The 21,556-nt window shown below is 31.0% G+C and overlaps 2 protein-coding genes across 2 annotated transcripts; one reads left to right on the forward strand and one right to left on the reverse strand.

Moving 5' to 3' along the window:
* The first annotated feature begins 2,801 nt into the window (after positions 1-2,801).
* LOC21399349 lies at positions 2,802-4,235 on the forward strand. Its single transcript, XM_010103705.2, has 2 exons — positions 2,802-3,021; positions 3,550-4,235. Exons 1-2 carry the CDS (start codon positions 2,889-2,891, stop codon positions 3,951-3,953), a joined length of 537 nt encoding a protein of 178 aa, XP_010102007.1. The 5' UTR covers positions 2,802-2,888; the 3' UTR covers positions 3,954-4,235.
* A 4,765-nt stretch (positions 4,236-9,000) lies between these two features.
* On the reverse strand, positions 9,001-12,356 carry LOC21399350 (ankyrin repeat-containing protein At5g02620). The gene is made up of 3 exons (XM_024169299.1): positions 11,894-12,356; positions 10,133-10,686; positions 9,001-9,318 (listed from the first exon to the last, which is right to left on the reverse strand). The coding sequence occupies exons 1-3, from the start codon at positions 12,354-12,356 to the stop codon at positions 9,001-9,003; spliced, it is 1,335 nt and encodes a 444-aa protein (XP_024025067.1).
* Between the last annotated feature and the right edge of the window lie 9,200 nt (positions 12,357-21,556).

Consider the following 21,556-nt stretch of genomic DNA (forward strand, 5'->3'; position numbering starts at 1 on the left):
CTAGTGCTCGGATTTGGGTCTAGAAACCACCACAAATATTTTCCATAAACTGAACACAAGGTTTTGGAAAAAACTTACCGAATTCAAGCCTATGGAGGAGGAGATGTGGTTCCCTTGGAGATTCCCCAAATGCGAGGAAGGGATAGCAAGTCCGAGGTACCGGCGACGACAGAGGTAGAGGACCAAGGATTGACGTCTCGGCTGGACAGTTTTACGACGTGCACCGTTTCCTCTACATCGAAGGAGGAGGTTTGCCCACCTAGGTTGCCGCACCGACGTTGTCCCAACAAATCTCCCCGTTTTGAAGGGGTAACAGTAGACGACAATGGTAGAGGAAGGGGGTGACGGTACATGCGGAAGGGGGGTCGATGGTGTCTGCGGCGGATTCAAAATCCGGAGATTGGGGGAAAATAGGGCAACGGATTGAGGGCTTCAGAAATCGATGAAGGTTGGAGGACTAAACCCGGTTTCGAATCAAGGATACAGGAGAACCACGTGATTGCAGTGTAGAAAAGCTGAGAAAGAACAAAGCTTGCAACGGGAAGTGCAGGAATCTGCACTATAGATGTGCAGAAAAATAACTCAAGTGGCAGGGGGAAGGTGAACTCAAAAACTGGGTAATAACTCGAAAAAAATTTTGAGTTCCATTTCGAGTTTTTCTTCTCCGAACATGAACTTGGGCTTGGAATCATAACTCGAGTGGGCTTTCTCGAGTAAACCGGGTAAACCGAACAACCCCTTAACTTTACGGATTCTATTTTCCATCTTCTATTAGCAAAATACTATTTTCTTTCCACATCACATTGCATATTCTATTTTTTTTTTTTTTTTACACCAACTAATGAAAATGACTGAATCTCAAACACATTGATAGATCGGGAATTAAGTTTGAAATGTTTTAAAAATCAGAGATTAAAGTGGGATTGACAGCAATATTCAGAGACCATTGATGGGATTAACTCTTTATTTTTGCCAAAACTTCAGAGACTACCTCCCATATTTTTCTAATTATCTAAAATTCATGCCAGCTAATCTGATATTTAGGAAACATTAAATATGCAAAATGAAAAAAGTATCCCTTTTTTAAGAAGTATGATAAAATTATCCTTAATGAACGAAATGATTGAGAGTTATCAATTTATTTATTTTTTTCTTGGAAAGGCTTTTTCCTCCTTAAAATTAATTAAATCTACTTTTGGGGCACATTTTGTTTTATTAGAAATACATGGGAGCGAACTTTTTTTAACTCGTTGGGGTAATCTCAGCATATTTTTGAAATCGCAAAATTATTTTGAAATTTTGATTAAATACATAGGATGCAATTTTTCCAATTTCTCTAGTTTTACAGGCCATAATATCTTAATTTCAACTATCCCTGTCTATTTATAATGACTTATATATGATAGTACATAGATAGCTAGAGTTAAAATTTGAAAGAGATTTGTACCATTTAAACACAAAACACACTTCTAATGACAAGGTTTGCACAGAGATTTAAGGGTTGATGTTTTAAGTAATTTTACGTGCATGCATTTTCCAAGAGCAGAGGTTGATTTAAATTGAGTTTGAATAATATGGCAGCTTAAATTAGTAAAAAAAAATGGAAACGACGACATTAGTTTTAACAAACCTTTTATTAACAGCAGCGTCAAATATGGAGTCATTAATATATGTTTTGAACAGAAATGACAGTTTTTAAACATTAACAAATGTGTGCGCGGAAGGACCAAGGCCAACGAGCTAAGAGAAGGCATTTAGCAACTGTATTTCTGCAGGATTAACTGTCGTTAATTGTGCTACATAATACGATAATTTTCTATGTTACAATCATCGTATCTTCAACTTTTATCGACAAATCCTCTAGTCGTCCATGATGTAATAAAAAATAGTAATTTTACAATTTTTTCCAAGGTGGCCTATTGCGTGTGCTAATTTAGCCCAAATTAGTACCCATTGATTTGATCATTATCAAAATTTTCATCCAAAAATTACATACGAAAAACCACAAATGTAATTTCGAAAATAATATTTATGAATAAAGCAACCGACTAATGAAATCACTTAGAAAATTTCCCCACTCTCTTGCAAGTTCATCCATATGGTCATAGATGCAGTCTTCAATTTTAGCAAGCTCTAAGCAGTTTAAGGCCTCCGTTCATTTCACCGATTCGAGTTTTGTTACAGTATAAAACTCTCATGAACAGTCACATCTAATTTTTTTACTACAATAAATAACTCTCAAATAAAGTCACATCTCAACTCGAATTAAAAACGCGAATCAGCGAACTAAACTGGCCCTAAGATTTAATTCTTGTATGCAATATACAAAGCTAAATGAATATTGTGCAGTGTGTGTGTATATATATATATATATATATATATTTTGTGCTATGTGTATATATACAAGACTATTATTATGACTTGTATTTATGGAATATATATATATATATATATATATATATATATCTTCGACATAAATGCTAGTATTTGTGTGTGTGTACGATTACTTCCAGACAAAGGTTTTAATTTGGTAATAAGCAAATGAAATTATTGGAGGCCTGTAATACAAAATTAATTTTGTGCCCGACCCATATCCAAGATATACCAATACTATATATATGTCTTTACAACATCTTAATATTAAGCATCAAATCAACATATATATATAGTTGTCTGATCAACATATAAATTGTCTACTTCAGAAGTTTCTGTAGCACTTCAATAAGCACCAACCACTAAACTCAGCACTGCAGGGCCTTTCATTTAATATTTTCTCAAGTAGTTGATATCTTTTTCTTTATAAAAGCTTTGCAACACATGTCCACTTATCCTCTTAAAGTGATCATCAACTTCTACTCTCTCTTCTTGGTGGTGAAATTGCTCCCAAAATGGCGCTTTCTCAGGCGATTACTGTACTTCTTTTTGTTTTGGCTCTCGCAAGGATTGATCCCTCCACAAGCCATGTACTCATCAAGGGCAAAGTCTCTTGCCTAGATTGCAAGAGCAAAAGTGATCTCACAGGTTTGTCCTCTCCAAACATTCATATAAAAATAGATCATGTAAAATGATTATTGTGATGGTCTTAGAGCTTGTTAAAGAGAGCTTATTAGAAACTACTTTTGGCTTCCTGACACCAAAAATTGTTTCTGTGAGTGTTTGGAGCATCTGTTAGAAGTACGTATTTTGCCTCACTAGAAAAGGTTATAACTAGTCAAAGCCACAAAACGTGCTTCTCAAAAAAGATCTTGGTTGAATTTGAACCTTCTATCAGAGTTCAAAATATAAGACATTATAAAATTGTATTCTAACATTTTTATTACTTATTACAAAGTTTAAAAACTATTTTCACTCATCTAAACTCTTTTTAAGAATATGGTTTCAAATACTTACTGAAAAACTACATATTCTTTTACTTCTCTTCTTCTGCTAATTTAAAGCAAAAGCAAAAACTCTGTTGAACGGACGGACGATTAATTGATCTTAAATATCCTAATTAGGTCACCCGAATTTTAAATGTTTTATTTGTTTTGCAAATATATTTGGTCTCAGCTGGAATCAAGGTCTTAGTGAAGTGTGACAAAGTGAAAAAGTTGGCTATGGCTACCACAAAGGATGATGGCTCTTTCGAGGTCGAAGCTCCCTCAGACAACACGCCACAGCCAAGATCTTTGAGTAATTGCCTTTCCAAGCTTCTTGGGGGTCCAAACCAGCTTTATACCTCAAAGAAGTTCATGACTTCACAGATTGTCGAAACCGATGATTCGAACTCTTACACAATCTCCAGCCCTCTTTCCATCTACACATCTTGCCCTCCAACCATAGATCATGCCAAATGTGAGACCATGAAGAAATGGGGTTCTTCCAAAACTGTTGATCTGCCATTACCACCTGAGTGGGGCTTGGCTCCTTCAAGTTACTATGTTCCTTTCTTCCCCATTATAGGTATCCCATAATTGCACTCTCTGCAGCCTGATATATATATATATACATACATATATATATATATATATATTATATATAATGAGTGGTAGAAGAAGAAGAAGTGGACTCTGTCTGCTTTAAATTATCTATATTTTTATTGGGTTTGTATTAAACGTCATGATGCTGGTAGCAGTCCTTTTTTTTTCCTTTTCTTGTTTTTCTCTATCTTTTAAGAAATAGCAAGTTGATGTACGTGTAGAAAGCATATATGTTAATAATTGTGATCAACATATATATATATATATATTTATGTTTGTGTGTGTGTCCACTTCAGTTTAATGAAAATGCAACATATATATATATATATATATATATATATATATATTTCGGTTGTTAATTTTGTAAGCAGATAAATTAAGCAATTTGTATTTTCTTATTCGTTACAAAATGCAAGATTGCAAAACAAAGACAATACTTAATTATTAATCTTTACGTGCTTGGCATAGATCAATTCTATAATATTTATATCAAGAACGACCATGATGATAGGACCAATACTATCGATACATTACGTACTACATACGTGAAATTTTTTTTTTTTTTTAAATGTTGAGAGGCATCTATTTGCCTATCCAAATTTGTTATTAAATTAAAATAGTATGTCACTATATTTATTCAACCTGTTGAGTTATATATACCGATATGTATATATATATATACACACATTGGAAGGAAACGTGCTAAATTATATAGTGTTTGATAAATCAAGCACTTAAACTCAATGTAGGCAAAGATACTGCCCGAAGAGAGAATTTGTTGATAATGATGAAACAAACTGTAAGGCAAAAAATTGATATTATCTCAACTTGTTTATCAAATGTTGACGTGTAAGTTGAGTAATTGAATATGAGAAAGGAAAATAAATTGATGTACATTTAACATTAATAATGGTGTAAAACACAAAGAGCTAGGTCGAAAGGACAAAGGAGCTAGCTAGGCTATGAAACATTCAATTCTGGGTCGATCGATTCCAAGAACACGTATTTATTTACTGATAATTTAATGCACGCAACGGCTCACTTACAATTGAAATAAATGCTTTTGACATCTGGCTTTCATAGATCTGTTGACTACATCGACTATCAGGGTCGAGTGCATGATTTTAATTTTTTTTTCTTTTTTTTTTTTCCCCTATATTCGCTGGCTTCTAACTGGGGCAGATTCGCAAGAATTATGTGATAATTTACAAAAAGATAAAGGTTAGCGTCATTTTTTCTGTTATTAATTTATTTATTATTTTTTACATTTATTATATGACACGTAGATTATATTATCTTATTTTTTATTTAAATAAAAATATATTATATTAATAGAATTTACATGTCAAATAATAAATATAAAAAGTAATAAAAAAATTGACAGAAAAAATGACGCTAACATTTCTATTTACGAAAGACTATGAACTTGATTATTTTTATGAATTATCTGGAGTTTCCTATTGTTATGGGTAAATATCCCAGAGAAGTTATTACAAATTTTTATGAATTATCTGGAGTTTCCTATTGTTATGGGTAAATATCCCAGAGAAGTTATCACAACCCCATTACACATGTAAGCTACTGAATGTTGATTAGTCATATATATATATATATATATATATATATATGTATATATGTATACGTATGTATGTACATATATATATCTATATCTATGAATTCAACTTAATAGGCAGCTCGTTATCTTTTTTTTCTGTTTGGCTGGCTTTGCAAGAACATTAATTTGAATTCTAGTCTGAGAAATTCATGGGTTAAAAATGAGGGAGAAATTAAAAGTTCGGAATTGAAGGAAGATTTCTTAATTCTTATCCCGATCAGATTGCAAAAGGATTTTTTTTTTTTTTCCTATACAACAATTTACGTCCCCAAAAGCCAATACAATATTGGCTATTGAAATTATTGCCAAGTTATATTCCTTGCAGAAGATCCTTTAATTTTGTGTGGCGATTATGGCATTATCGCGGATTCAATCTAATTCAAGATTTTGTGGAAGATATGTTCAAGCAATAAATAAATAAATAAATAAATAGTTCTCAAGTTACCACAGATATGTTCTTTTCACAAATTAAGTAACAATTTAAATTTTTTTTATGAGAGAGAATGTATTGTAACAAAAAAATTAAATTTAAATTTTTATGAGAGAAAATACTGTAACAAAAAAAACTTGATGGCCGACCCGAATGTTAAACAAGTTCAATGATTTTCCCCTTACATGGATGGATTAAGATAAATACGGATTAGTGTACTAAATGAGCTACTTCACCTATAGCTTGTGGTGGTACTTTTCGTATCCATATGTAGTAGATTCCCTAAAGGCTGTTTCTCTTCACCTTTATTACGTGACCTTTAAGGCAGTTGAGACTAAAACTAGACACAATTGGGATTTTATCCAGTTTGAAAGTGATAATACTCTAGTAGTACTACAAGAATTTGAATTTTTTGTTACCAAAAATTTAGTAACCAAAAGTCCTATTTTTTATAGCAAAATGTTTTTGTTACCAAAAAATTTTAGTAGCAAAAAGTGTGTAGCAGAAAGTATTAGTTATTAAAATTTTGGTAGCAAATAGTTTTTGCTACCAAATAAATTTTTGGTAACAAAATTTATTCGGTAACAAAATATATGATATTCGGGAACTAAAAATTTCAGTAGCAAAAGGTTTTTAATAGCAAAAAGTGTGAGCTTTAATATTTTACTACCAAATTTTGGTGGTAGAATCTTATGTTTTTGTTACCAAATATTGTTTTGGTAGCAAAAAACTATTGGTGGGAACCAAATTTCATTTCCCGCCATATTATTTGTTACCAAATTATATTTAGTAGCGGATTGTGTATTTTTTACTACCAGATTTGGTAACTCAAGCCTTGATAATTTCAGCTACCAAAGTTTGGTAGCAAAAAGTGTGTTTTCTGCTACCAAAAATTTTTTGGTAACAAAAAATTTAGTCTCTTAAAGTGATTACTCTTGTAGTTGTTAAATTCTCTAATTGAAATGTTCTTCGGAATATTAGGTCTCAATATTGGATTAATGCTACAACTGAAAAGCTTCGTCGAATCACTTTTTGGGCATGTCACATATAAAAGGATGGTAATCAAATTGCCGACAGAACAGCTTCTCATGGTCTCCCTCAGACGTACGATTGGTGGTGCTATTTCGATTCTCAATTCTTGAGCAGAATGGTGCAATGTGATATGATTGGTCTTCCTAATTATAGATTAATTAATCTGTTCGGGCAGTCGAGCATAGACAGTATTTTTCCATGCTAGTTTTTTCCCTTTGGGATTTTGTACTTTTGCTAGCAAGGTTCTTATTAAGGTCAATCAAGAGTGTTGGTCGTCAAAGGAGGACATTCAGCTTGCTTCTTCAATGCAGCCTTTGTCTGTTTATTTTTATTTTTCCTTTTATTTATGGGATGTTTATTTTAAGTGTTCGTTTCTGGTTCTGAATCACGATTCTTAGTCCTTTACAGTGTTTTTCTCTCACAAAAAATTTAAATTTCAAAAATCATAATTATAAATCATGATTCTAAACTCATGAACCAAACGTACCATTAACGTGCTATTTACTCTCGGAACTAAGACATTCATGGCCTCGGCCTCGTATATGATAGTTCTTTTACAGGTTGCCAACTTAATTCGGATGTTCTCACGTAATTTTGATTCTAGTTGTCGCCTCTCCATCATTTAAAAGGACAAAATGAGAAAAATTTTGATACTAGTTGACCACCAATGGTAGTGTTCACTAGAAATAGTAGACGAAATCAATCCATTTGCAACCCAATTAGCCTCACGAAATTTTAGGAAACTAGAATCGTTGATTTCTCACCGAAGGCCAAAGTCAGAAGCGGCCATGATTTCTGAATTAGAATCATTCCGCAAGACGTGCCACTGATGCTCTCTGGGCTTTCTCAATAGCCAAAATGAAAGAAAGCCAATAGTGAGAAGAAATTTCAGAGTCTACGGACTTGTTTTTTTAAGTAAAACTAAAAAAAAAAAATTGAATTTAAGTTATAATTTTTTTTCAGTTTATATTCGTTTGTAAAATTTGAGTTTGAACTCGAGTTTTAATTTTAGTTTGGAGTTAAAATCTGAGTTTAAATTTTTCCTTCAACTCAAACTTAAGTTAATGAACAATATTTTTTCTATTCTTAAAAACGTCACAACTTTTTCGTTTTAATTTCGATTGAGATAATTTTTTTTCTATGCGTTCACAACGAAGAGACGAATAAAACCTCACCCATATATCCTATTAAAATTTTTCATCACCATTAAGTTTTTATTAAAATACTTTTTAAATACAAATTTAAATTTTGACTCACTCAAACACAAACACAAATAGATTTTCAATTCAAATCATAACTTAAATGTGCACATCTAAACACAAACTCAAGTTATAACTTCAACTCAAATTCAACTCAAGATCTACACTCAAATCACCATAACAAACCCTACGACTCTTGAAAAGAATACGGTTTAATTATTAAATATTACAAAAACAAAAGCATATATAAACACACTTGACAAAGTAACTGACAAATTAAGTTGTTGGCATATTCTTTTTCACCACATATTACAGTTCATTTAATGTTGAGATTAGAACATATATACTAACTAATGAGGTGAAAGTGAATAATTCTGAAGAAAAACAGAACAACAAGGCCAATAACGCCAACAACAAAGAATAGCAGCAGAACACAAACGAAAGCGTAGGGAAGACACCCTTTTATCCACGAAAGGAAGTCAAAATATTTGAGGTAGAAAGGACCGATCAAGAAGGCAGCAAGACAGGCATAAGAAGCTATGTATATTCCTTTGGAATTTTCCGAAACGAGATGTAACGCCGAGAAGAAAGTCCCCACCATTGCTAAAATGGAGTAGAAGGTTGTGAGCTTGGCAATCTGGAGAAACAAAGAGTTCTCGCCCTTTGTGCTCATTGAGGCAAGAAAGTGTAGAAAAATCGAGGACGACGAAAGACCGAAAGCTATGGAATCGAAGATGATGAAAACCTTGAAAAAATATTTGTCCCTCATGATTGGCAACCCACCGGAGGTGTAATCACCGCCGCTTTCGTAGCCGCCGCGAAGGTTATGGCCGCGATGAGGGTGGCCAACACTATGTCAACCTCAGCTGCCCGTTTTGTGTGGCGGGGGTTTATGAAAGGTTGAAAAAATAATTTTGTGAGGAGGTTGGTACTTTTGCTTTCCTCTACCAGCTTGTTCTCTAGTTGTGGCTGTGGCACTCCCTTAATTTTCTCCACATTTTGCAGTTGGGTGTTTCTTTCTATTAGTTGTCGTTTCAGACCAGGAACACAATCTACTCCTCTTAGTTCTGATATAATGCCTTCCTGAAATTATTGCATAAATGTTACATTGACCGTGCATGCATATATATGTTAAATTATATGCTAATACATAGAAACGTAAATACACACGCATAAATGCACAAACAAATAGATACGTTTGTGTTAAACAGGATACATAATTATGAAACTAATATATTTTTTTGGCCAACACTTATTAGCTGCTGTTTAAGAATGTCAAAAGCATGTTTTTGATCAAAGAATGGTGATCAGATCAGCAACAATGAATAAATAAATAATCAAAAATTGTTGAGTCTATGTTCTGCTTTCCCTTTTTTTTCTATATTAATATTTAGTAAATCGAATGATTTGTGGTTTATCACTAACTTGGTGGTCCATCATTTTTGGATCTATACCTATCATAGTATCAATCAATAACTTATTAGTCCATTAGTGATGGACCATTAATAAATCAGTGATAGACCAATCTATCAATTATAGATCACTAGTACATATATGTTATTAATTGATCATTAAAATCCAGAAGGAAAAAAAAGGCCTTTTAACAAAACAAAACAAAAAAAATGTTCTGCTATTAATTAAAAGAGGGTGGCCAAAACCTGTTATCCACCTAATCTTTTCTATAAACAATGCTAGCTTTTTATTATTTTTTTTTTGTTGTTGTTTAACTAATGTATATTAACCCGTGTTTCAATTCAAAACCCAAACAAAATATTTACTATCATTTTTGAATGGTTCTAAAATATGAGGATTAAGGAACTGGTGGCGGTAAATATTTACTGCATAATAAACGATAACACAAACTAATTTTTAGTTAATTAAGATGGAATATTCGTACCTTTCGAGAATCTTCAAGCGTGTTACACGATTGAATAATGTCCATTACTGTCAAACCATCCTTATTCATGACATTTTGGTTCACTTTTTCATTGTTTAGAACCATACGCCGGACCATATATATAATCAACTCTAAAATCTCATAATCTTCTATAATGGCAGCCAAATGGAAAAGCGTGTTTCCATCCTCGTCTTGCTTGTTAAGAAAACCATTAGAACCAAGTGTAGTTAACAGATATTCAACCGCATTTTCCTTTCTAGTTTTCACAGCAACGTGAAGAGCATTTTGACCATTGCAAGTCAACAACTCAGATATATCTGGGCAAAATGTCATTATTTGTCTGATTATCTCAACTTCTCCTTGTTTAGTTGCTATGTGGAAAGCTGACAGGCCTTCTTTGTCCCTTATATAAGAACAGGATTTATCATTTTCAAGGAACAAAACGACGACTTCCTCGACGCCGTAGCGCGCCGCATAATGAAGACATGTCCATCCTAAATTATCTTGTTCAACCAGTGCTGAAGAATATTTTCTGATCATGTCGCTCACCAGACCTAAAATGAAATCAATATTAGACAGTGATAAATGTAGAATTTAGAAATACGAAATCTGAACGAAAGTTTTGTGTAATTACCGCCTTACTTTTCAATACTATTCATGCCATGCAAATAAAAATGCTCCGACTGATAGTTTGTAACTATATATATATGGCTAGAATTTAAAAATACGAAATCTGAACGAAAGTTGTGTAATTACCGCCTTACTGATCAATACTATTCATGTCATGCACATAAAAATGCTCCGACTGATAGTTTGTAACTATAGATATATGGCTAGAATTTAGAAATACGAAATCTGAACGAAAGTTTTGTGTAATTACCGCCTTACTTTTCAATACTATTCATGCCATGCACATAAAAATGCTCCGACTGATAGTTTGTAACTATATATATGGCTAGAATTTAGAAATACGAAATCTGAACAAAAAGTTTTGTGTCATTACTATGATTAATTACTATAGTTCTTGGTCCTGGTTATGGAGGCTGGTAGCTGATGATGAGGGGCCTGCACCATTTCTCCCTGACTCATTGCAACAATTCTCGATTGTTATTAAAGTCTTTTTTTTTTTTTTTGTACAGCTTCTCTTGTACAATTTTATAATTTTCAGGGTATAATTAATCAAGTTGCTAATATAAATAGTCATCCAGCTTTTATTCATTTAAACAACATTCAAATTTTATGTGAAGAAAATATTGTAATAAAAAGGTCTACATTGTAGTTTAAACTATGAACGAAACGACACAAATAACTCTAACATTATTGACTTCTTAAAAAGGCCCACGGACAGGTCGACCACAAGGCTTTGCGAAGAAGGTTCGATGGATGATCATGAACATATTACGCGCGTTTGAAACTCGTTCTAAAATGATTTTATTTTTTGTATGAAAATGAAAATAAAAACGTTTTCAATCTCAGACAAAAATCATTTTTAAAAATGCGTTTGGTAGTTTTATGAAGAGATTATTTTCATTATAAAAAACTCATTAATGTCTCTCTTTTCTCTCTCTGCTCAAAAACAAAAAAACAAAAAATGTTTTTCATTTCTCTCTCATTTTACACTAAATCAAAAAATCGTTTTTATTTTTATTTTTTTTCTTTATTGCACCAAACACCATTTTGAAAACGTTTTCATTTTTTATTTCTCGAAAAACATGAAAAACAAAAACGGAATCAATTCCAAACACGACCATTATGACATGCCTTCGTGCAAGTAAATAACAGCTAGGTGCAAGGCGTTCATGCCACGCCTTCCCGCAAGAGAACATTTTTCAGTGCTGTCCAACAATTCTCTGGTGATGTCAAAGTAGTTTCTTTCAAGAGCCAGGAAGAGAGGCGATTCTCCAGCACTGTTTGTAAGAAGAGCCAATTTGCGGTCTTCCTGAATTAGCAGCCTAACAACGCCGAGATGTCCGTTCCTCGCAGCATCATGGAGCGCCGAATCGCTCTCTCGATTCACCTTTCTCGTCAGCCTTTTGAGACAAAAATCCCCCTTGGCAGATTCTATTAGAACTCGGACGATGTCTTCTAGTCCCAGTCGTGCCGCGATGTGCAGCGCAGTGTCTCCATCGGAGTTTTTGCGATACAAAAGCAAGTGGTGACCTGACAGGCGCTCGAGGATCTTCTCCACAATACGTACGGTTTTGATTGTGGAGGACTGCAACATGAAGAACACTGTTTTTCTGGGATTTGGTTTCTCGCTTCATCACTATTTCTGAAAATCTCCCCAAGGCTTCTTCATCCCCAGAAGCTGCAGCTACGAACAGTTTAGGATCCATAATTATTGGCCAAAGATCATCAACAAATTATCAGTTAACTAGTATACTCTTTTTTTTTTTTTTTTTTTTTGGTTTTTTAGGATTTATGAACTTGTTTTTGGTTCTAGTTTTTATTGAGCATATACATCTCATATTTATAGGGCAAGGAAATTAAGCTGTTCCTACATTAGCATTTTTTTTTTTTTTTTTGCCATTCATTTGTCCTGATCATCCTCATGATTCCTTTTTTTTTTTTTTCAATGTTTCTGATATAGCTCTTTGTCTTAAATAGAAAATTGTTCTAATCTAATTATTCTAATCCATAAATCAAACGTCTCTTAAATTACTGCTTGATATATACTTTGTTGTTAATATTGTTTAACCATTTTGTAAGCTAAAATGTATCCTTTGAACATTAATTACAATTTAAATGGCGTCAAGTCATTTAATTAAGATGGGTCAATTACATATATCATCTGCTCCACTTTCTCTTAATTAATATAGACAAATCATAAGTTTTGACCATTAATCACTCCAGATAATATAATACAATACTATATAATATAATGTAATATGAAATAATCTAAAATAGTGGGGTGAGCTGTTGGGTCAAACAAACGTGGAAAACCATATTAACCATAGTTTGTCCGCTCGCGAAATTTATAATTCACCGTCCAAGTTTATTTCAATAATTTGACAAAATTGTTCAACGACTTAAATTCCAAGAGATTTCTAATTTATATTAACTGGAAACTTCAATATTATACGTACCTAAGTACAATACATTCTAACTTGAACTCTTCCCTTAAATACCGTTGACCAAAAATATTAGAATAACCGGAAAATTGATGAGGTTGGTACTCCCATTATTTAAACAAATGAAAAGACATAAGTTGATCTAGAATTTGTGAAATTTTATATTGATTAATTTGCTAAGACTATATATATAATCACCTTCCTAGACTAACTAAACTTCTAAGAAAAAAAAAATTAAATACACCAACTTCTAACAAATAGAGCGTATGCTTGCGTGGTTACAGGTATAGCCTAATAATAATACCATACCATAATTCATCATAAAATAAAATAAAGAGTTTGAAACGTCCTACTTTTAAGTATTAAAAAAAGAGATAAACTTTTATTTTTTGCCCTCAAAATTTCGACATGTTTCATTTTGCCTCTCGAACTCTGAAAAATGGTCTTTAAAGGGTGTTGGTTCCAAGGTCTTAATTTCACTAAGCCACTATTATTTTTGTGAATTTTTAACCAATATTTTGGGTGTTTAAGCTGTATTTGTATAAAAGATTTCTTAAACCTCAAGATTCATGGAGGAAATCTTAAGAAAGCGCTTGGATCATAAAACTTGAAGATGGATTTCAAGGTATTATGTTCAGAGCTTGAGAATGGAAAATTACAAGACGTGTTTATATAGATTAAAATCATATCTCAGTTTTTTATTGATGTTTTGAGTACTTGATTAAGTTTATCTAAAATACGACTTAATGCACATACACAGACACTTTAGACTTCCAATCTTTAGTAAAATTGCATAAAGGGTTTACAAAAGTTTTCTAAAGTGATGACAAAACACAACATCTGGTCTTACATTTTAACAAAACCAATTTATTGAAAATGATCTTTAAAGTGTCAAAGATTGGATAAGGAATAAGCTAATATCATCTGGTAATTCGGTGGGTTAGTTTAGTGAACCAGTGGGATACTTACTTGGTCTGTTACTTTGGTAAACCAGTGTGCTACTAACTCGGTGGGTTACTTTGGTGAACCAGTGGGCTACTAACTTGGTCTGTTACTTTGGTGAACAGGTAGGTTCGGCCCACTATTGTGTAATTAGGTTTTGTATTATATTTATTTAACACTAAATAAAATAATATGTAATTAAGATATATAAACAATTTAGAATCCTATAAAAATCTCCACATTAAATGAAAATGTTATTATCAATGACACTATATTCGTTATCCTATGTGACATGTTATTAACAATTTATGTAATAATTAATCATAGGATTTATAGGTATATAATCAAACTAGTAATAAAGATTACAATGTTAATACTATGTTCCATCTTGTAGAAAAAATTTATAAAAAAAAAAAAAAAAAAAAAAAAAAAAAAAAAAACTTTAATCAAAATAAAACATTCCAAACAATCCAGACTGTCATCTTCTTGTATTGTTCTTCTCCTTTAGTTGACTTTGACCTTCTATACCTGTAGTAGTTCTGACAAGATTTTTATGAAAGTTCCCAAGTAATAAAACACTTTAAAAATATTAGTTTCATACTTATTAGTTCCAAACCATTAAATTAATTTTATAGAAGTTTTGAGGTCCCAAAACAATTGCTATTACTAATCGGATATTATTTTGAAACCATTTCAAAAGATAGTTTAAATTAAAATTGCAATTTTAACTTTTTTAAAATTTAAAATAGATAACATTTATCTACTTTTATTTTCTCCGAACTAGCGTACGCCATTTGGTTTGTTAAAACTAAAACAAAATTTTCCTAAGTTTAGAATTTCCAAAATTCAATTTATGATAATCTTAAAAATTCTCCAATTTTTCTTTTCAAATTTCACATTCCTAATTTATATTTTCAAGACTTAATTTGGACAATTTAAACTCTTTCACATTTGAATATGTACGGTAGTTCACTTTGAAAAAAAAAATCATAAATAAATAATTTTATCAACTTTTAAAGTTCCCAAAATATCAAAATATTAATTTTGAGTGCCCCTGCGCACAATGCACGGGATAGTAGCTTACTCACACATCCACCGCACGATGACAGAGGGTTCAACCCTTTATAGCTTCAGTTCATTTGACCGATTTGAGTTTAAAATTTGAGTTTTACTATAGTAAAAAAGCTCTCAGAAACAGTCACATCTAACTTTTTTACTACAGTTAAAAACTTTCACATAAAGTCATATCTCAACTCGAATTAGCGAATTAAAGAGACCCTAGTGATGTTCACCAATCATAATGAAAAAAGAAAACTTTGAGTTTTTATAATCAATTTTTGTACTCTTTTTGTTATTCTCATTATAAATCAAAATTGCCCCTTCAAATTTAAGATAAAGAATTTAAACTAATGAAAACTAATATTAAAATTTAATAATTTCTTAAGTGGGCTAATATCAGGTTAAGATGGGTTAGCAAGATTAAGCATATGGGCCGTTACAACATGACCCATAAAGACATATGTGCCAATATTGGTCATGCTGGAGCGATAGTGGGAATTTGTGGATTAGTGGCGTCCATTTTAATAGCACTACCCTTAAACGAAATAATGAAATTCTCAGACGCCGTTCATTTTACTGATTTAAGTTTAGAATTTGAATTTTGTTACAGTAAAAAATTTTCAGAAATTGTCACATTTAACATTTTTACTACAGTAAAAAGCTTTCACATAAAGTCATATCTTAACTCGAATTAAAAACTCGAATCAACAAACTAAAAGGGCCCTCAATTTCCTTTCAAAAAAAATCTCAAGTATTGCTCATTATTGAAGGATGTCAAAATTTCAGTGGAGTTTGGGTTGACATATTTAATTAATCATGTATTTTTGGAGTCAATTCACATTTTGCCCATTCAATGACAATGCTTTCATGATATGAATGACATAATCAATGTAAATTATTAATTGTGAGTTCGCCTCATTTGTTAACTTCCTTCGTCTTAATTATTATGTGAAGAATTAGTTCATCAGTTATACGTTCTTCATTTACTTTAAGCTCTTTAAAATATTTTTAATGAAATAATTTAACTTTGAATCCATAATATATTTGTCAAAACAAAACGAATTTTAGTTTAAGCGCGAGTTAATCATATTTGAATTTGGTAGGACTCTTTTCAATCAGCGTCACAACTTTAATAGTCAGTTATTCAGTTATGTATACTAAAAGCTCGTTTAGTTTGTTGATTTGAATTTTTAATTTAAGTTTATATGTGATTTTATGTAAGAGTTTTTTACTGTAGTAAAAAAATTAAATGTAACTGTTTCTGAGAACTTTTTACTGTAATAAAATTCAAATTCTAAATTTAAATCGGTGAAATGAACTAAACTAGCAAATATAATTATCCTAATATTAATAACAAAAATATCAACTTTAAAACAAATAAATAAAAGGAAGTAACAAATAATCAACTTTGTAATATTACGCGTTCAATTTTGTTCTTTACTAATCTTCTTTCGGCCCCATTGACAAACTCTGTTCCTGTAATCCCCAATAGCTGGACAAGATCAAATATATGGCCATCTGAGCACCTTTGTCTACTCCAGAAGTCTAACAATAAGTCAAACACATCAAAGAATTGGTCCAAGGAATATCCAAATTCTTTGGTCGAAAAACCCTCAATCCATTTTTTTTTTTTTCAAATTCTTTATTATATATTTTTTCTCTGAAAGTTATTTTTTTCTTTTTTTCATGTTGGTCTTTTTTTTAACTTTTTCTTTATCTTTTGACTTGAAATTTTTTTTCCCCATTTTGGTTCATTTTACCCCAAATTTTATTTTTTTTTCATTTTAGACCTTTATTGACGATTTTTTTCCTTATTTTTACCCTAAAACTTTATTTTTTTTCCTTTTGTTCATTTTGCACTAAAATTTATTTATTTCTTCATTTTGAACTTTTTTGACCCTTTTTTTATTTTTTCCCTAAAAGTTTATTTTTCTCCGTTTTTATTCATTTTGCCCTAAAACTTATTTATGTCCTCATTTTGGTATTTTCTTCACCCATTTTTTATTTTTGTCTTGAAACTTTATTTTTTTCCGTTTTAGTTCATTTTGCTCTAAAACTTATTTATTTTTTCGTCTTGGACCCTAACACTTACTTATTTCTTCATCTTTGTCTTTTTTTTTTACCCATTTTTTATTTTTTCCTGTAAACTTTATTTTTCCCCCCTTTTTGGTTCATTTTCCCTCAAACTTATTTATTTTTTCGTTTTGGACCTTTTTTGACCATTTTTTTCTTATTTTTGCTCCGAAACTTTATTTTTTCTTCTTTTTGTTCATTTTGCCCTAAAACTTATTTATTTTTTTCATTTTGAACCCTTTTTTTCTTATTTTCATCCTGAAACTTTATTTTTCCCCTTTTTTGTTCATTTGCCAAAAACTTATTTATTGCTTTAGTTTGGTCCTTTTAAACTTTTTTTCTCTCAGAATTTATTTTTTTGTTTTGATACCTTTTATCTTAAAACTTTATTTATTTCTTCATTTTAATCCTTTTTTTTATACCCAGATTTTTTCTTTTCTTTTAATTCCTTTTAGCCTTTCATTTTGGTAATTTTTTTATCTATTTTTACTTTTGCCCTTTTTTTTTTTTTTCGTTTTCTTTTACCTTAAAACTTATTTAGCTCTTTCACTTTACTCTTTTTTAATCTTTTTTTTTTTTTTTGCTTCTTGCCCTAAATTTTTTTTATTTTTATTTTAGATTTACGAACCAAATAAAGATTCATGAAACTCAGTGCTACTGGTAATCTGCCACAAACTAGAACTCTACTACCATAAATAAATACTCTTTTAAACCTATAGTCTTAGTACGGACTAATGATTTGTATAATGTTCAACTAGTGGACAAAGCGCGTCTTTAATTAATTAATTGTGTCGTACAAATACGGCAATATCTAACGCATGTCGTTTTTGTGGTTTACATGGGAGTCAAGTGTCAACCCCTCAAAAGGTCTTCCAATTTAAATGTTTTTTATTAGTTGTTATTTCTTGTCTATCAAGTCATTAATGGTCGCCATTTCTGCTTGATGATTTCAACCAAAAAACTATCTGCAAATTAAACTGTGATACGTTGTTCCAATTTGAGCTTTACACGTGTGATGTATGTCGTACAATTTGGCAAACCAAAGTCTTGGTCATATTCAGGTTGGCTCTCTCCCACCGAGGATTAAAATGTCAACGTTGAATTTGTTAACCTCTAATTACACACTCAAATTAACATTTAGTTGGTAAATTTATATCATAATTTGAATTATAATTCGTGATTTGTTACGATATTTTTTTTATAAAAAATATATATAAATTGAGAATAATTTTAAATTTATAAACTAAACGTCCACGTATGAGGTTTTTTTTTTTTTTAAGAATAAACTTAAAAATTTTAGCCACTTATATGACCCAAAATTACCACCGTTAAATATCACCGGAAATTTCAAAATTTAAGGGAATGATCGTTTTTATTTTTCTTTTATACGTTATAATTCCAATTCTGCCCTTCCTTCCCTATTGACATCATTATTCCGCCGTTGCTCTGCAGGATCTTTGTCTCTCATCTACTCCTTGCGTGGGTGTCGCTGCCCAGCTGCTGCTGATGCAAATCTTGTCGACGGAGCTCAAACAAGTTCATCATTGTCTGCATGAGAGAGAGAGAGAGAGAGAGAGAGAGAGAGAGACGTCGTTAGTTAATATAAAGAATCATGAAAGAGAGCGAGAAACAAATGGGCTAAAAAAATTTAAAAAAAAAAAGTTACACTACATGATAAATTTATGATATCGTGGAGTTTAAATATATATAGTAATTTCTTCTTTTTTCCTTAAAAGATTTTAAGAATAACAAAAATTACATGGTAATTATTTTAATGATATTCATGTAATTTATACTACGAGCCCGTTTAATTCGCTGATTCCAGTTGAGATATGACTTTATGTGAGAACTTTTTATTGTAGTAAAAAAAGTTAGATGTGTCTGTTTCTGAGAGTTTTTTACTGTAGCAAAACTCGAATTGGTAAAATGAACAGGGCCTATAAAATTACATGGTTATTATTTTAATGATATTTATATTTGTTGTTTATGAAATATTCTAAATTTTTGCTGTATTTTAATATCTCGTGTAAAATTTTATTATATTTCTAAAAAGCCAATTAATACATAGTTTAGAGTTTAGACAACAGTTTCATTTTCATAAATACACTCGTTCATTTCGTTGATTCGAGTTTAGAATTCGAGTTTTGCTATAGTAAAAAGCTCTCACAAACAATCACATCTAACTTTTTTACTACAGTAAAAAGCTCTCACATAAAATTACATCTCAACTCAAATTAAAAACTCGAATCAACGAACTAAACGGACCCCTCTGCTGTTTGTTTCCGGCCACATACACACTGATTTTCATAGATTATATGGACAATTCAACGTCCTTAATTACATTCAGAAAACGGAATATATATACACACACATACACACGTAAGTACATACGTGATCAATTACTTGGTTGTCAACTTATTGATTATTATTATTATTATTATTATGTACTTATTATTACTTCGTTTATTTCACCGATTTGAGTTTTCAATTTTAGATTTTTACAGTAAAAAGCTCTCAAAAAATGTCACATCTAACTTTTTCTGCTACAGTGAAAAGCTCTAAAAAAATGTCACATCTTAACTCGAATTGAAAACTCGAATCCGCGAAGTGAACGAGGCATGTATTTTTAAAAAAGTACTAATCCATGGACCTCTCTGCAAATCATCCGCATGAAAATATTGTTATATTGCAATATATATTGCACATTTCGACGCGGATGGAAAAGGTAAACCTTACAAGAAAGTCCGCAAACGCCTGATTGCGTCTATATATACACACACATACACACATATATATGTGTGTGTGTGTGTAATAAAGCCAAGAAGAAGGTTTGCTTTTTTGTTTTAGCTAAAAATAAAACACGTTAAGAGGCAAAAATTAGGAGGACAGAAAAAGAGGGAGGAATTAGTGAAGGGATTTCGACACGCGTGATTACTAATTAAGACAAAAAAGTGAAATAAATTGGATGAAAGATTTCAAATCTTTTAAAATATCCCAGTTTTAATCTCTCGGCTCGGAATATACATATTATATTTTTTTTTTCTATTTTTCTGTTGTATGTCTTTCTTTCCATGTTATTATTATTATTATTTTCTTCTTCTCTTACGCACAAGTGTCTGGCTGTCTCTTCTTTTCCCTTCAAGACAATTCCCTTGAGTTTCTTCTACGACCGTTCTACCTTATACTTGGGGCATTTAGCTTTTTTAAGGCCTCGTTCACTTTGTGAATTCGAATTTTTAATTCGAGTTGAAATGTGATATTTTTTTAGAGTTTTTCACTGTAGTAGAAAAAGTTTATGTGACATTTTTTAATAACTTTTTACTGTAGAAACTTAAAACTGAAAACTCGAATCGGTTAAATGAACGAGGCCTAAAAAATCCTCTTTTACAAAAATAATGCGTTAGTTAGACATACTTTATGTCACTTTCATTTTTATAATTATAGCAATTGTCATGTACACTTCTTTTCTTTTCTTCTTTCATAATTTCTTTCTCTTTCTTATTTTTGTTTTATAGGTTAGTGAAACCATTAATATTGTTAATTAATTAGAAATTTCTCCTTTTCAACGACACTATCTTCCAAATGTTGCTGACATGTACGTATCCTCATGCTCACATGGGTGTACTGTGTATGTGTACGTATACTCGTTTTTTCCATGTTCATGAATACTAGGGGCCTGTTTGTTTGCGTTTTCATTTTCGTTTTTCACGATTTTCAAAGTAAAAAAATGAAAACGGATGTTAAAAACGTGTTTGGTGCAATTTTTTTTAAAAAACAAAATAAAAAACGTTTTTGTCTTTTTGTGGAAATCAGAAAACGAAAAAAAGGTGTTTTCATTTTCTCGTTTTCGTTTTCTGTTTTCTGAAAAACGGATTTCACTTTTTTTTTTCTTTTTCATTTTCTTCCCTCTTTTCTGAAACCGTTTTTGTATTATATATGTTTATTTAATATATTTATTTAATATATTATTATTTAATATATTTAATAATATTATTTATATAATATATTTAATAATATTATTTATTTAATATATTTAATATATTATTTATTTAATATATTTAATAATATTATTTATTTAATATATTATTACATGTTTTCAAAAATTAAACCACCAAACGCAGTTTCAGTTTTTTTTAAAACTGAAATCAATCTCTAAATAAAACTACCAAACGCATTTTCAGAAATAATTCAAAAATGAAACTAAAAACGTTTTCATTTTCATTTTCGTACAGAAAACAAAAACGTTTTGGAATCAATTCCAAACGCACCCTAGGACTTT

The sequence above is a fragment of the Morus notabilis genome, unplaced genomic scaffold (assembly GCF_000414095.1).
Source record: "Morus notabilis unplaced genomic scaffold, ASM41409v2 Scaffold133, whole genome shotgun sequence".
NCBI classification, from domain to species: domain Eukaryota; kingdom Viridiplantae; phylum Streptophyta; class Magnoliopsida; order Rosales; family Moraceae; genus Morus; species Morus notabilis.